Here is a 16,857-nt window from a genome sequence, read left to right as displayed (position 1 = left end):
TGTGTGAGCACCGAAGTGCCATTCGATGTGCTGACCCCAACAGCCCAGTTCCCTCCATTTCAAAGAGAGAGGACACTGGCTTTGTGAGGTTTTTTATTTTGGAATTGAACAAGTCAGTAAAAACAAACATGGTGGCGATGTTGACAAACACCGAAGGTCCAGAGAAAGACTATGCTTTTGTGAAGAGCCCCATCCCTTTGTTGGTCCAGTGACAACCCCCCACACACACAGTTGCATATTGTTGTATGCAACTGTGTTAAAACCAGTACAGTAAGTGTATATTTTGCATTTGTGTTTTTATTTTGATGTGATAGGAAAGCAGAGTACTTTATGTTTCTAGAACTATACCGCAACTGAGAATCGATACACGTTTAGATGGAGCATTTGGCTGTTTCGGCTGCCGGAGCCAATTCGCCTCTAAACAGAACATATAAGGTCCTTGGACTATAAGGAGTAACGTTAGGCTCTTTTAATCCCTTATTGGGCTACTGCAGACCCTGACCACACTTGTGTGTCTAAGGGAATGTGATCTGTTCATTTGTTGAGTTTGGCCTTCCCGGTGTGTGTGTGTGTGTGTGTGTGTGTGTGTGTGTGTGTGTGTGTGAAAATACTATATTGATCACCACATAGAGCAAAATATTTAGAGAAGATTATGATCATTTGGACAACGCAATAATAATATATGAAAGCTGAATAGGTTGGAATTGAGCAAATATGAAAGCCAATGGGGAGAAAGAGAAGTGAGGGTGCCTAAACGTTACGCAAAGAAAGAAGAAGAAAAAATATCAGAAGCTCAGATGAACCAGGTATGAAAAACAATCCCATAATTTACTCCAAAAGAAATGGTGTGTAACGGGCCCAACTTTCTCATTTGAAAATTGCTAAACTTCAAATTCTGACAATCCATTACTACCATCATGACATGGACACAACCCGAAACGAAATGTTATATTCCAAAAGGTATTGCACAGTTTTTCATCAAACTCAACTAGTCGGGAACGAGCGAGAGATTGCAGCAGTGATACACAATCGACTTCGAGAAAAAAAGTGGGTGATAGAGAGCGGCGCATCGTTTATTATTATGAGGTTATAATTTATTGGGTAGCCTGGGTGGTTTACATACACACACACACACACACACACACATATATATATATATATATATATATATATATATATATATATATATATATATATAGAAGCATAAGTCAGAGAAAACACCGAAAATAAAAAATGCGTCGAGAAGATCGTCAGGAGAAACACTCACCCAACTGAACATGCCAGACGAGGCTCTTTTGCAAACTGAAACATACAAGTGTTTGGTCTTCTAATGCGTTGCAATTACTTTTCCTTCATGACAAGTAGAAGGACGACTAGTTAACAACGTAGCACATTTTCCTGTGCATGTGTAAATAGGCCTACAGCCAGAGTTGTTTACAGTTAACTGTGGAATGCGGAAAAGTTACCCTTATTTCTGCCCCTCCTTCGGTTTCTGCGTAACTTTGTTGGGAGTGCTTGCTTGCCTAGGTGCAAACCCGCTATGCCTAGGTTGTCACTAGTTACCACAGTCACAAAGCCAAAATTGCCTATCATAACAATTAATGAAAACATGTGCTTTTTGGTGTTAATTTAAGGTTAAGGTTTGGTATAATGTTAGCAGTGGGTTTAGGTTTAAAATCTCATTTTCAAGAAGATACATTTTAGAAATAGGCGGGGTTTAGCAATAATTATGACTGTTGCTGTGGTCTCAAATGATGATGCCACTACTGAGTTCTTCATTCTAGTCATTAATTGCTCAAGGAAACAACGCAGGCGCATGCGCACACACACACACACACACAAGATATTACAAATAAAAATATATGGACTTGAAACTCTCACAATCAATATGTTATGATGACTGCTCGTATCTAGTACTTGTACAATCTAGATGCCCTCAATCTCACACAAATCATCAAGGAACCTACCAGGTACAACCCTAAATCCGTAAACATGGGACCCTCATAGATATCATCCTGACTAATTTACCCTCTAAATACACCTCCGCTGTCTTCAACCAGGATCTCAGCGATCACTGCCTCATTGCCTGCGTCCGTAATGGGTCCGCGGTCAAACGACCACCCCTCATCACTGTCAAATGCTCCCTAAAACACTTCAGCGAGCAGGCCTTTCTAATTGACCTGGCCCGGGTATCCTGGATGGATATTGACCTCATTCCGTCAGTAGAGGATCCTGGATGTTCTTCAAAAGTGCTTTCCTCTCCATCTTAAATAAGCATGCCCCATTCAAAAAATGCAGAACTAAGAACATATATAGCCCCTGGTTCACCCCAGACTTGACTGCCCTTGACCAGCACAAAAACATCCTGTGGCGTACTGCATTAGCATCGAACAGCCCCCGCGATATGCAACTTTTCAGGGAAGTCAGGAACCAATATACACAATCAGTTAGGAAAGCAAAGGCTAGCTTTTTCAAACAGAAATTTGCATCCTGTAGCATTAACTCCAAAAGGTTTTGGGACACTGTAAAGTCCATGGAGAATAAGAGCACCTCCTCCCAGCTACCCACTGCACTGAGGCTAGGAAACACTGTCACCACTTATAAATCTACGATAATCGAGAATTTCAATCAGCATTTCGCTACGGCTGGCCATGCTTTCCACCAAGCTACCCCTACCTACCTAGCTTATGTCCTGAAAGAGCTGCTAAATCTGGACCCCTACAAATCAGCTGGACTAGACAATCTGGACCCTTTCTTTCTAAAATTAGCCGCCGAAACTGTCGGAACCCCTATTACTAGCCTGTTCAACCTCTCTTTCGTATTGTCTGAGATCCCCAGAGATTGGAAAGCTGCCGCGGTCATCCCCCTCTTCAAAGGGGGTGACACTCTAGATCCAAACTGTTACAGACCTATATCCATACTGCCCTGCCTTTCGAAAGTATTTGAAAGCCAAGTTAACAAACAGATCACCGACCATTTCGAATCCCACCGTACCTTCTCCGCTATGTAATCTGGTTTCCGAGCTGGTCATGGGTGCACCTCAGCCACGCTCAAGGTCCTAAACGATATTATAACCGCGATCGATAAAAGACAGTACTGTGCAGCCGTCTTCATCGGCCTGGCCAAGGCTTTTGACTCTGTCAATCACCGCATTCTTATTGGCAGACTAAATAGCCTTGGTTTCTCAAATGACTGCCTCGCCTGGTTCACCAACTACTTCTCAGATAGAGTTCAATGTGTCAAATCGGAGGGCCTGTTGTCTGGACCTCTGGCAGTCTCTATGGGGGTGCCACAGGGTTCAATTCTCGGGCCGATTCTATTCTCTGTGTATATCAATGATGTCGCTTTTGCTGCTGGTGACTCTCAGATCCACCTCTACGCAGACGACACCATTTTGTATACATCTGGCCCTTCATTGGACACTGTGTTAACAAACCTCCAAATGAGTTTCAATGCCATACAACACTCCTTCCGTGGCCTCCAACTGCTCTTAAACGCTGGTAAAATTAAATGCATGCTCTTCAATCGAACGCTGCTTGCACCCGCCCGCCCGACTAGAATCACTACTCTTGGCAGGTCTGACTTAGAATATGTGGACAACTACAAATACCTAGGTGTCTGGTTAGACTGTAAACTCTCCTTCCAGACTCACATTAAGCATCTCCAATCCAAAGTTAAATCTAGAATCGGCTTCCTATTTCGCAACAAAGCCTCCTTCACTCATGCTGCTAAACATGCCCTCGTAAAACTGACTATCCTACCGATCCTTGACTTTGGCGATGTCATTTACAAAATAGCTTCCAACACTCTACTCAGCAAATTGGATCAGTGCCATCCATTTTGTCACCAAAGCCCCATATACAGTGGGGGAAAAAAGTATTTAGTCAGCCACCAATTGTGCAAGTTCTCCCACTTAAAAAGATGAGAGAGGCCTGTAATTTTCATCATAGGTACACGTCAACTATGACAGACAAAATGAGGGAAAAAAAATCAAGAAAATCACATTGTAGGATTTTTAATGAATTTATTTGCAAATTATGGTGGAAAATAAGTATTTGATCAATAACAAAAGTTTCTCAATACTTTGTTATATACCCTTTGTTGGCAATGACACAGGTCAAACGTTTTCTGTAAGTCTTCACAAGGTTTTCACACACTGTTGCTGGTATTTTGGCCCATTCCTCCATGCAGATCTCCTCTAGAGCAGTGATGTTTTGGGGCTGTTGCTGGGCAACACGGACTTTCAACTCCCTCCAAAGATTTTCTATGGGGTTGAGATCTGGAGACTGGCTAGGCCACTCCAGGACCTTGAAATGCTTCTTACGAAGCCACTCCTTCGTTGCCCGGGCGGTGTGTTTGGGATCATTGTCATGCTGAAAGACCCAGCCACGTTTCATCTTCAATTGTCTTGCTGATGGAAGGAGGTTTTCACTCAAAATCTCACGATACATGGCCCCATTCATTCTTTCCTTTACACGGATCAGTCGTCCTGGTCCCTTTGCAGAAAAACAGCCCCAAAGCATGATGTTTCCACCCCCATGCTTCACAGTAGGTATGGTGTTCTTTGGATGCAACTCAGCATTCTTTGTCCTCCAAACACGACGAGTTGAGTTTTTACCAAAAAGTTATATTTTGGTTTCATCTGACCATATGACATTCTCCCAATCCTCTTCTGGATCATCCAAATGCACTCTAGCAAACTTCAGACGGGCCTGGACATGGCTTAAGCAGGGGGACACGTCTGGCACTGCAGGATTTGAGTCCTTGGCGGCGTAGTGTGTTACTGATGGTAGGCTTTGTTACTTTGGTCCCAGCTCTCTGCAGGTCATTCACTAGGTCCCCCCGTGTGGTTCTGGGATTTTTGCTCACCGTTCTTGTGATCATTTTCACCCCACGGGGTGAGATCTTGCGTGGAGCCCCAGATCTAGGGAGATTATCAGTGGTCTTGTATGTCTTCCATTTCCTAATAATTGCTCCCACAGTTGATTTCTTCAAACCAAGCTGCTTACCTATTGCAGATTCAGTCTTCCCAGCCTGGTGCAGGTCTACAATTTTGTTTCTGGTGTCCTTTGACAGCTCTTTGGTCTTGGCCATAGTGGAGTTTGGAGTGTGACTGTTTGAGGTTGTGGACAGGTGTCTTTTATACTGATAACAAGTTCAAACAGGTGTCATTAATACAGGTAACGAGTGGAGGACAGAGGAGCCTCTTAAAGAAGAAGTTACAGGTCTGTGAGAGCCAGAAATCTTGCTTGTTTGTAGGTGACCAAATACTTATTTTCCACCATAATTTGCAAATAAATTCATTAAAAATCCTACAATGTGATTTTCTGGATTTTTCTTTCTCAATTTGTCTGTCATAGTTGACGTGTACCTATGATGAAAATTACAGGCCTCTCTCATCTTTTTAAGTGGGAGAACTTGCACAATTGGTGGCTGACTAAATACTTTTTTCCCCCACTGTACTACCCACCATTGTGACCTGTACGCTCTCGTTGGCTGGCCCTCACTACATATTCGTCGCCAAACCCACTGGCTCCAGGTAATCTATAAATCACTTCTAGGCAAATCCCCGCCTTATCTTAGATCATTGGTCACCATAGCAACACCCACCCGTAGTATGCGTTCCAGCAGGTATATCTCACTGGTCATCCCCAAAGCCAACACCTCCTTTGGTCGCCATTCCTTCCAGTTCTCTGCTGCAAATGACTGGAACGAACTGCAAAAATCTCTGAAGCTGGAGACACTTATCTCCCTCACTAACTTTAAGCATCAGTTGTCAGAGCAGCTTACCGATCACTGCACCTGTACACAGCCCATCTGTAATTAGCCCACCCAACTACCTCATCCCCATATTGTTATTTACATTGTTATTTATTTTGCTCATTTGCACCCCAGTATCTCTATTTGCACATCATCTTCTGCACATCTATCACTCCAGTGTTAATACTAAATTGTAATTATTTTGCACTATGGCCTATTTATTGCCTTACCTCCATAACTTACTACATTTGCACACACTGTATATAGATTTTCTATTGTGTTATTGACTGTACATTTTGTTTATTCCATATGTAACTCTGTGTTGTTGTTGTTTTTTATCGCACTGCTTTGCTTTATCTTGGCCAGGTCGCAGTTGTAAATGAGAACTTGTTCTCAACTGGCTTACCTGGTTAAATAAAGGTGATTTTTTTTTTTTACAATACAGACAACACATTCCTATTCTATTCACACACTAATCTGAGTCTGAAGTTTTGTTGTAAATTGTAACACTGGGAGATATCACCAACAATATCCCTTAGGAACATCAGAAGACCATCAGCTATATGTAGCAGTGTTGTAGTACTCGAGACCGGTCTCGGTCTCCGTCTCGAGACCACATTTTGAGTGTCTCGGTCTTGTGTCGGAGTCGGATACATTTGTACTCGGTCTTGACTGGGTCTCGGACAGTGAGGCCTCGTAATTTCTTCCCGAAACCAGCCGAGTAAAAAACTCACAATTATCAGTTTCAATAAGCGCACAAGACCGCTTAGGCATTCCAAATACATACACTCCTTTTTCTTTCATTTAGCAGAAGCTCTTATCCAGAGCGACTTACAGTTAGTGAGTGTATACATAATTATTTTATTTTTCATACTGGCCCCCCGTGGGAATCGAACCCACAACCCTGGCATTGCAAACATTGCTCTACCAACTGAGCTACATCCCTGCCGGCCATTCCCTCCCCTAACCTGGACAAATTGTGATTCGAACCACGATCTCTAGTGGCACAGCTAGCACTGCCTTAGACCACTGCGCCACTCGAAACATGACTACCTGAACAGTCTTTGTATCTATTATAGACATGTTTGTGCAGTGGCAAACCTATTGGACCTAGGTCTTCAGTGTGTGACAGGTTCGTGATTCTGAAAGGACAGCAACGGTAATACCAGCGCACTCATGTAGGAGAGTGCACTTTTTGTAAAACACAAAGGGCCAGTGGTGTAGTGGAAACTATGCAGGTATATACCGTATACACACTTTTTTTCAGTGGGTATTGCGTATACTCACTTCTTAATCCCCACTGATGCTTATCAAAGTAGTGTAGTGGAGGTATACGATTTATCAATTATGTAGTACAATAGTGAAAAGTAGCCTACACAATCGCAAAGCACGTGAAATGTATTCGCATGCGCGCAAAATATAATCTGCAGGCAGCAAGAGCGCGCAGCTCTCAACTGGTTTTGGCATGGAGCAGCTCACAGAAGAAAGTCATCGGTAGCCGGTAGGTAGGAAAGACTTTTCAATTTATGTAAATGCTAACTAAGGCAACAATAGGTATGCAAACCAGGTATTGAAAAAGTTTGGTCTGAAGTCTTGGTTAGTAGGCTTTTTGTGATGTGCAATTCAGTCATCATGAGCTGTTTGCAACAGGGGCATAGGCATGAGTGGGCCTTGGTGACCGTGGACACAGTCCCACACACTGGGGAGCCAGGCCCACCCAATCAGATTGAGCAAAAACAAAAAAATAATACATTATTATTACAAAAAACACAGTTCCACTCACCAGCTGATGATAATTTGAAACAGCCCTTTCCTGCAGTCAATGACCAAAAGCACCCTCTTTGGCCTCATGGGTGGAATGTTATTAATATTTTCAACATAATTAATAAAGATCTACAAATCTTTTGACAAAAACCCGGTGTTTCTATTTCAAACTGTTTTGTTATATCTCAGTCTTCTGTGATGTATAAACAGTGGCTTGCGAAAATAATCACACCCCTTGGCATTTTTCCTATTTTGTTGCCTTACAACCTGGAATTAAAATAGATTTTTTGGGGGTTTGTATCATTTGATTTACACAACATGGCTACCACTTTGAAGATGCAAAATATTTTTCTTGTGAAACAAACAAGAAATAAGACAAAAAAACAGAAAACTTGAGCGTGCATAACTATTCACCCCCCCCCCAAAGTCAATACTTTGTAGAGCCACCTTTTGCAGCAATTACAGCTGCAAGTCTCTTGGGGTATGTCTCTATAAGCATGGCACATCTAGCCACTGGGATTTTTGCCCATTATTCAAGGCAAAACTGCTCCAGCTCCTTCAAGTTGGATGGGTTCCACTGGTGTACAGCAATCTTTAAGTCATACCACAGATTCTCAATTGGATTGAGGTCTGGGCTTTGACTAGGCCATTCCAAGACATTTAAATGTTTCCCCTTAAACCACTCGAGTGTTGCTTTAGCAGTATGTTTAGGGTCATTGTCCTGCTGGAAGGTGAACCTCCATCCCAGTCTCAATTATCTGGAAGACTGAAACAGGTTTCCCTCAATAATTTCCCTGTATTTAACGCCATCCATCATTGGAGCAATGCAGAGAACAGTAGGCTCAAATCAACAGCCTGGTCTCATAAACTAGACGTAACATAGTAAATTTAAATCCGGAACACTCAATTATAGTATGATCTGTAATGTTTGGTATGGTTACATAAGACAGAAGGTTACTTAAGGCAAAAACGAAAGGTATAACGCAAACATCTAGCAACCCAAAGGTTGCGTGTTCGAATCTCATCACGGACAACTTTAGCATTTTAGCTAATTAGCAACATTTCAACTACTAACTACTTTTTTCCTACTTTGCAACTACTTAATACGTTAGCTAACCATAACCCTAACCTTAACCCTTTAACCTAACTCCTAACCTTAACCCTAACTCCTAGCTAACGTTAGCATTAGCCACCTAGCCAATGTTAGCCAAAACTAATTATAATTCGTAACATATTGTACTTTTAGCAAATTCGTATCATATCATAGGAATTATAATTCGTAACATATCATACGAAGTGGATGATGGACATCCACAAATTAATACATACCATACAAACATAATATAACATAGTAACTGGAGTATACAGAATAATACGAAATGTTCTGAGACCAGGTTGCAATCAGAGCTCACGATGCTCTTCACACGCACCCAATTCCCATCACTTCGAAGTAGTACCACTACACACAACACAGCCAGATTTACATTAGGGTATCACATAAAAACGAACTAGGATAGAGCATGTGATTGTACAGTAGCCTATACATTATGAATGTAAAATCCCTCCCCCCTCTCTCTGTCACACACACACACACTACAGGAGAGAATGGCATGTCATACAAAACATGACGACCGGTTTTTACAACTGTGTGAATTTAATTCTACAATAGACCCATCTGGATAAAAATAAATACCTGCAATACATTGGAATCCTTTTCTCGGAATGTAGCCTATTATAAGCATTCAGGCAACGTTGTTTCGTTTGAGTTGCGACATACCACGGCAATGCAACATTGTCTGAAAGCCCCGCTATCGTTCTGCTTTTCTGTATGAGTAAATAACGGTACGGTCGTGTCGTTTTACGCACCAAAGGCAGCTATGGAAAGCGCTCTCCTGTTTTCGAAACTGTCCGCGTGGTTGCGCACGGAGACGTCACGAATCGTGCCAGTCCAGCCGAGGTCAGAAATAGAGGCACGCAACTGCTGTTTCAAACAAGAAAATCGTTGAACAAGTGTGCGGTTTGTATAGACTATATTGAGTTGTATAGGCATGCTATGCAACTCGAAAAAATTAACCAGTCAACCACATTTCTTAGATATGAAGCCACTTGTCATGTCGCCATATGGGCGCCTATGTTTCAATGCTGTAACACACGACGATGGTGAAATATATTTTCAGCCTGTGTGTGTGTGGTGGCTCCCTATGGTATGGCTATACTCACTTCATTGAAATTAGATCAACGACATTCATGGATTGATGATGATAATGATGATGATTAATCATGACGATGGTGATATGCAATTGGCCTATGATCGTTTGTTACAAGATGTCATGTTTTTATTATGGCACGTGTGCTGTATTAGCCCCAAAACATTATCTTGGGATGTGTTTGGTTCTTGCGCCGCTCTGTGGAAGTAAAATTGAACTGTTATTTATAAGTAGCCTAGGCCTACTGTAGTTCTGCCCTCATCCTTTCACGTTGCCTTTCACATTGGAATAACCACACGTCTATGGCCTAATACTCCGATACATTTATTTTTTATTTTTAATGCATGGAATATACCTGATTAATAAATGTAGCATATTATTATTATTATTATTATTATACAGTAATACACAGTAAGTATACCTACACTGATGGAACAGAACAGTTGTGGACATAATATGAGCTCTTAGAAAAAAAACTGCTCTAAATGTTTCATAATTAGTAAGTGCCATGTCACAAAACAACTTGAGACAATGACAGCTAGAGTGTAACTTACTTGGATATTTGAAGGTGAAAGGAAGTGGAGAGGGATGTCACAGAATGCAGTACAGTTATTGAGAAAGAGAGGTCTGTGTGTGTGTGTGTGTGTGTGTGTGTGTGTGTGTGTGTGCATGCCTGTGCCTGCAGGTTTGTTTATGTGAAATATGTATTTGTGTGTTTCGAGAGGGAGAGATGGAAAGATTTTTTAGGTACTGGAGGTATAGGGATGAGAAGATACAAATATTAAGAAAAAGAACGTGACAACAACAATGCAGCTGTGAGAAAGATAACAGGAAACCAGAGACAATCATCTATGAATGAATGAGGAACTATATTTCTATGCATTACTGCATTGGATGCCAACGTCTGCCTTGCACTGTGCATTGTGCAGTATTTTCATTCATTTCTGCTAACTTTTCATTATTCGTATTGAGAGTGTATTTCAGTGTTAGTTGACCTTATGTTAAACCAATGAGAGCTACTTTGGTCATAGTTAAACGTAGGCCCCATTTCAGTCAATCACAGATAAAGGAAATCGCACTGCGGGTTCACTCAGGGGCGAATCCTCAATCATAACTTCCACTTAAGTAAAATGTTTCCTATGTATTTTAAATTAAGGACAGATGTGGTTTCACATAACCAATGACAAAGTCTGCGAGAGGAACAACTTGTGGGGTGGGACAGTTTTAACATGGTTCACAGAGCTATACATTCTGAGTCATCCCGCTCCCGCAGTGTTATGAATTGGGTCCTCCTGAGTCTGTCTGACTAAGTTCAGCTCACTCTTTCATTCTCTACAGTCCTCCTATCTCATTTGTTAAGTTGCGGTCCTTCACTCTTCCTGTGTGTGTGTGTGTGTGTGGGTGGGGGGGTGGTGGGGGGCACGTGACTGCCACTTTGTTCTTTGTGCTCAAAGTTCTCTAACATGACAAAAGCAGAATGTGCACCAAATAGAGAGTGCTAGGTTACATGTAGGCAACAGGGTAAAGATTCAGCTCAGCTTATGCAAGTTATTGTTTCTTTTCCTAAGAATGAGACTGGTAAAGTGACAGACATGAGCAGTTGTTAATTTTTTTTTAAAGAAGAAAAAAAGAGGACATGATAATTGTAGATGCATGCACATACTGTATAACATATGGTATGTGTATGCACAACTTAGGACATCATAATTATGTAATTAAGAATTTGGAAAATATTCAATTTCCCCTCCCCACCCACAACAACTCTTATAGTCTCTCTCTCTCTCTCTCTCTCTCTCTCTCTCTCTCTCTCTCTCTCTCTCTCTCTCTCTCTCTCTCTCTCTCTCTCTCTCTCTCTCTCTCTCTCTCTCTCTCTCGACACACAGCAGTTGATGTAGAGGAGGAAAGAGATGTTCAGACATCCATTGTTACAGCCGTCTTGTGGCGACCTATTTTAAATGTCAACATGGACTTCGACTACCAGCGCTTAAAAGGTCAGGCTTATACTTTTAACCGTTTTATATTCAGTCAGAACTATGTAGGAACGATGATTTCATTACTAAATCATTTAATATCATTGCTATTGTTTACCATTGCTTACATTTTTGTTGCCTTTGTTAACAAACAATGTATAGTTTAGAAATATGTTTAAAAAGATCATATCGTTATCTCACAGACTGTGAGTCCTGGCCATAGCTCAATCTATGAATTTGAGAGTGGTTACATTTCCCTATCCCAATCATTCAGCTTTATACCAAACCAAGTCACGGGTCTGCTGTTGGGCTGAAAGAGTTAGAGAGACAGGTTTGTCTCCGCACCTGAAGATTGTGTTAGCCCACTAAGCTCAAACCTACAGTTTTTAGCTGTGGGAGCTAAGGCAGGTCTCAGAAAAAGGTTACTCATCACACAAGAGTAGGTACCTGATTACCTTGGTTACACTCCACCACTAAGATACCAACAGCTAATAGGCATCAACTGACCAAATCTGAGTCACAGCAAAAATGTGACCAACTGGGTTAGAAAAAAATCTAAAATTCTGCTTGTTATAAAATAGATTCTTTGTGTGAATTCTACTAGGTGCATCCTATGCACTAATGTGAGCATTGCATTATCTACAGTATTACAGTGGGGAATGTTTTTATTTAGTCAGCCACCAATTGTGCAAGTTCTCCCACTTAAAAAGATGAGAGAGGCCTGTAATTTTCATCATAGGTACACGTCAACTATGACAGACAAAATGAGAAAAATAAATCCAGAAAATCACATTGTAGGATTTTAAATGAATTTATTTGCAAATTATGGTGGAAAATAAGTATTTGGTCAATAACAAAAGTTTCTCAATACTTTGTTATATACCCTTTGTTGGCAATGACACAGGTCAAACATTTTCTGTAAGTCTTCACAAGGTTTTCACACACTGTTGCTGGTATTTTGGCCCATTCCTCCATGCAGATCTCCTCTAGAGCAGTGATGTTTTGGGGCTGTCGCTGGGCAAAACAGACTTTCAACTCCCCTCCAAAGATTTTCTATGGGGGTTGAGATCTGGAGACTGGCTAGGCCACTCCAGGACCTTGAAATGCTTCTTACGAAGCCACTCCTTCGTTGCCCGGGCGGTGTGTTTGGGATCATTGTCATGCTGAAAGACCCAGCCACGTTTCATCTTCAATGCCCTTGCTGATGGAAGGAGGTTTTCACTCAAAATCTCACGATACATGGCCCCATTCATTCTTTCCTTTACACGGATCAGTCGTCCCTGGTCCCTTTGCAGAAAAACAGCCCCAAAGCATGATGTTTCCACCCCCATGCTTCACAGTAGGTATGGTGTTCTTTGGATGCAACTCAGCATTCTTTGTCCTCCAAACACGACGAGTTGAGTTTTTACCAAAAAGTTCTATTTTGGTTTCATCTGACCATATGACATTCTCCCAATCCTCTTCTGGATCATCCAAATGCACTCTAGCAAACTTCAGACGGGCCTGGACATGTACTGGCTTAAGCAGGGGGACACGTCTGGCACTGCAGGATTTGAGTCCCTAGCGGCGTAGTGTGTTACTGATGGTAGGCTTTGTTACTTTGGTCCCAGCTCTCTGCAGGTCATTCACTAGGTCCCCCCGTGTGGTTCTGGGATTTTTGCTCACCGTTCTTGTGATCATTTTGACCCCATGGGGTGAGATCTTGCGTGGAGCCCCAGATCGAGGGAGATTATCAGTGGTCTTGTATGTCTTCCATTTCCTAATAATTGCTCCCACGGTTGATTTCTTCAAACCAAGCTGCTTACCTATTGCAGATTCAGTCTTCCCAGCCTGGTGCAGGTCTACAATTTTGTTTCTGGTGTCATTTGACAGCTCTTTGGTCTTGGCCATAGTGGAGTTTGGAGTGTGACGGTTTGAGGTTGTGGACAGGTGTCTTTTATACTGATAACAAGTTCAAACAGGTGCCATTAATACAGGTAACGAGTGGAGGACAGAGGAGCCTCTTAAAGAAGAAGTTACAGGTCTGTGAGAGCCAGAAATCTTGCTTGTTTGTAGGTGACCAAATACTTATTTTCCACCATAATTTGCAAATAAATAAATTAAAAATCCTACAATGTGATTTTCTGGAGAAAAAAAATCTCAATTTGTCTGTCATAGTTGACGTGTAACTATGATGAAAATTACAGGCCTCTCTCATATTTTTAAGTGGGAGAACTTGCACAATTGGTGGCTGACTAAATACTTTTTTTCCCCACTGTATCTACAATACCTGAAGTTGATGCTAAAAGTGATCTGAATTGCTTTATTGTCAGAGAAAGTATGCACTTTACACCATTTGAACTTCCATTAATTGCTATGTTTTTTATGTTGTCTTGTGTCTCATGTATTTTACTACAGTGCCTTCAGAAAGTATTCACACCCCTTGACTTTTTCCACATTTTGTTGTGTTACAGCCTGAATTCAAAATTGATTAAATATTTTTTTTCTACACACAATACCCCATTATGACAAAGTGAAAACATCAAAATCCCCATCAAAATCTGTCAATTTAAGATAGAAAGGGGAGACTCTCACAAACATGATGGTGTCTGAAGGTAACCCATATAAACAAATGGAAGTATGGAGGTAGTTTTGTGCCAACAAAAATGAGGGGTTAAATATGTGTCCAAAAAAACAAAACTATTTCTTGAGCTTTCTTATATCTCCTAGATATAGGACAGACACTTCAAAACCTTATTCCTTATGATGTATTGTCTTTTTTGCCATTTATGAATTTGTTATTCAATGCATTCAATGGGCTATAGTAGTAACGGCCAAATTCAAATTTTTTATCAAATCATTTTTTTTATATATATTTTTTTATACCTAAAGGGGGTCCTAAAATTCAAAATCAAATAGCTAAATGATCCATGGTATGACCATCTTAAAACAATTCCAAATGTTCGCTTAGACTTTTAGAAGTGAATCCATTTTAAATTCAGGCTGTAACACAACAAACATGTGGAAAAAGTCAAGGGGTGTGAATACTTTCTGAAGGCAGGGTTCACTTGTAAAATAAATGTACATCTCAATGTGAATTCTCATTTTTTTAAACAAATATAATTTAAAAGATAATAATACTTTTTTACAACTTGCTACGGTGTTGATGTGTAGTAGACCTACATACTAAAGTGAAAACAATTATTAGGTCATACTGTACTGTTATTAAGCCCATAATATTTTGTTAGTACATAATATTGTGTTAGTTAAATGTAAAAAATACTATTTCTGTGGCCGTCACTTTTGTGATGGTTAATGGTTAGCTTTATAGATTATTTTGTGTTGGTTTGCAGATGTTGAAAGCCTCAGGCGAGAAGAGCGAATCAGCTGCCTGCCTATCCAAACTCAAAAGCCTGTACCACCACACCATTCTGCTGAAGACCCGCCCACCTGCCAGACTCTTCCAATCAAACCCAGGCGGAGCTTAAAGGTCCCCAAAACCCCTCGGGAGGAGGTGGCGCTACCAGCCAAACAAACCAATGGCCAGGAGAATGAGGTTACAGAATAAAAATTTGACATTAGATTTGCCATCAGATCCCAGATCAGTGGAAACTCTACTATTGGGTCAAAATACTGAAATGTGCATGCTTTTCAATAGTGTTTTCTATGCTTGGTAGACACGACACAGACAAGCATTTGTACAATAAGTTCTACTGAATGTGAATGCTTGTTTTCTAAAATGCATGTCTGTGTATTTGTAGAGGACTTCCCGTAAGCCTCCAGTCAGATTGTCATGTCTGAAACCAGCAGCCAAGCTTTACACCCTAAACCACACAGTGCAGTTAGAGACAGACAACTTCCTGTGGCTTGGTCAATAAAAACAGCCATTTCATGGTGGGATAGAAACGTTAAAATAAAGAGAACTGAAAGTTACCGCTCTACGTTCAGCGTTGCGTGGGTCAGCCCAGTTCAGATTCTGTCTCTAGAGCCTTCTCTAAGATCCTACCGGTTTGATATGCATAAATGGGAAAGGATAGGTTAAATACTATGATGTGTTTATTTGGCCTATGAAGGTTTATACCATACACACTTTGACTTACACACTTTAGGCCTGGTTGTCCACTGGCAGCACAGTAACAGTAGCAGATGCCGGGGACAGTCTTGCCTTGCTGGTTTGTGACAGAGAGCACCAACTGGATGTGCTGCGGGTAAGGCCCAATGTCCAGGATGGCATGTAGGCCACTTTCATGTAGTTGACTGCACGCTGGAACAAAAAAGGCATGGATTAGCATATCAAGTGTTTAAAATGTAACTGTCTTCTCTTGCTAAGGTAACTTCTGTGGGAACGTATCCAAGCTTACCTGTGTGAACAACAGCTGTGTTCTCCCTCTCCTACCCTCTCTCTCTTTCCTTCCCTCTTTCAGACAAGGTGGAGCTATACATATTGCTTATAGTTGGTAGGTGCTCTTTCTGGACCGGACCTTGTTCTCTCATACTCTCTCCTTTTTCCCCTTTTTGTTTTCTTTTCAGTATGACCTTTAAATCTCCACAATAATGGAAAGATACCCGACAGCACAACAGAGAAACTATTGAATATGCATATACAGTGGGGAGAACAAGTATTTGATACACTGCCGATTTTGCAGGTTTTCCTACTTACAAAGCATGTAGAGGTCTGTAATTTTTATCATAGGTACACTTGAACTGTGAGAGACGGAATCTAAAACAAAAATCCAGAAAATCACATTGCATGATTTTTAAGTAATTCATTTGCATTTTATTGCATGACATAAGTATTTGATCACCTACCAACCAGTAAGAATTCCGGCTCTCACATACCTGTTAGTTTTTCTTTAAGAAGCCCTCCTGTTCTCCACTCATTACCTGTATTAACTGCACCTGTTTGAACTTGTTACCTGTATAAAAGACACCTGTCCACACACTCAATCAAACAGACTCCAACCTCTCCACAAAGGCCAAGATCAAAGAGCTGTGTAAGGACATCAGGGATAAAATTGTAGACCTGCACAAGGCTGGGATGGGCTACAGGACAATAGGCAAGCAGCTTGGTGAGAAGGCAACAACTGTTGGCGCAATTATTAGAAAATGGAAGAAGTTCAAGATGACGGTCAATCACCCTCGGTCTGGGGCTCCATGCAAGATCTCACCTCGTGGGG

General features: G+C 41.2%; 2 protein-coding genes across 6 annotated transcripts in view; one reads left to right on the top strand and one right to left on the bottom strand.

Annotated features, from left to right (window-relative positions):
• The window catches only part of LOC121585978 (death-associated protein kinase 2-like), a 43,727-nt gene extending 34,064 nt beyond the window's left edge, over nt 1-9,663 (bottom strand). For 2 of the 4 annotated variants that reach the window (XM_041902348.1, XM_041902353.1), the window contains exon 1: nt 1,268-1,460. The gene's annotated coding sequence lies outside the window, so the exon portion shown is untranslated. The other 2 variants (XM_041902349.1, XM_041902351.1) reach the window with 2 other exon arrangements.
• Nucleotides 26-16,857, top strand: part of LOC121585977 (SH2 domain-containing protein 2A) — a 23,850-nt gene continuing 7,018 nt past the window's right edge. The window contains exons 1-3 of one of the 2 annotated variants that reach the window (XM_041902346.1): nt 26-270; nt 11,615-11,722; nt 15,034-15,236. In XM_041902346.1, the coding sequence (XP_041758280.1) occupies nt 11,695-11,722; nt 15,034-15,236 (231 nt within the window). In that variant the 5' untranslated portion in view covers nt 26-270; nt 11,615-11,694. Of the gene's footprint in view, nt 271-11,610; nt 11,723-15,033; nt 15,237-15,789; nt 15,889-16,857 lie in introns of those variants that run through there. The other variant, XM_045226053.1, reaches the window with a different exon arrangement.

The sequence above is a fragment of the Coregonus clupeaformis genome, chromosome 17 (genome assembly GCF_020615455.1).
Source record: "Coregonus clupeaformis isolate EN_2021a chromosome 17, ASM2061545v1, whole genome shotgun sequence".
Taxonomy (NCBI): Eukaryota; Metazoa; Chordata; class Actinopteri; order Salmoniformes; family Salmonidae; genus Coregonus; species Coregonus clupeaformis.
Note: the sequence above shows the minus strand (reverse complement) of the source record. Positions and strands in the feature narration are given on the sequence as shown.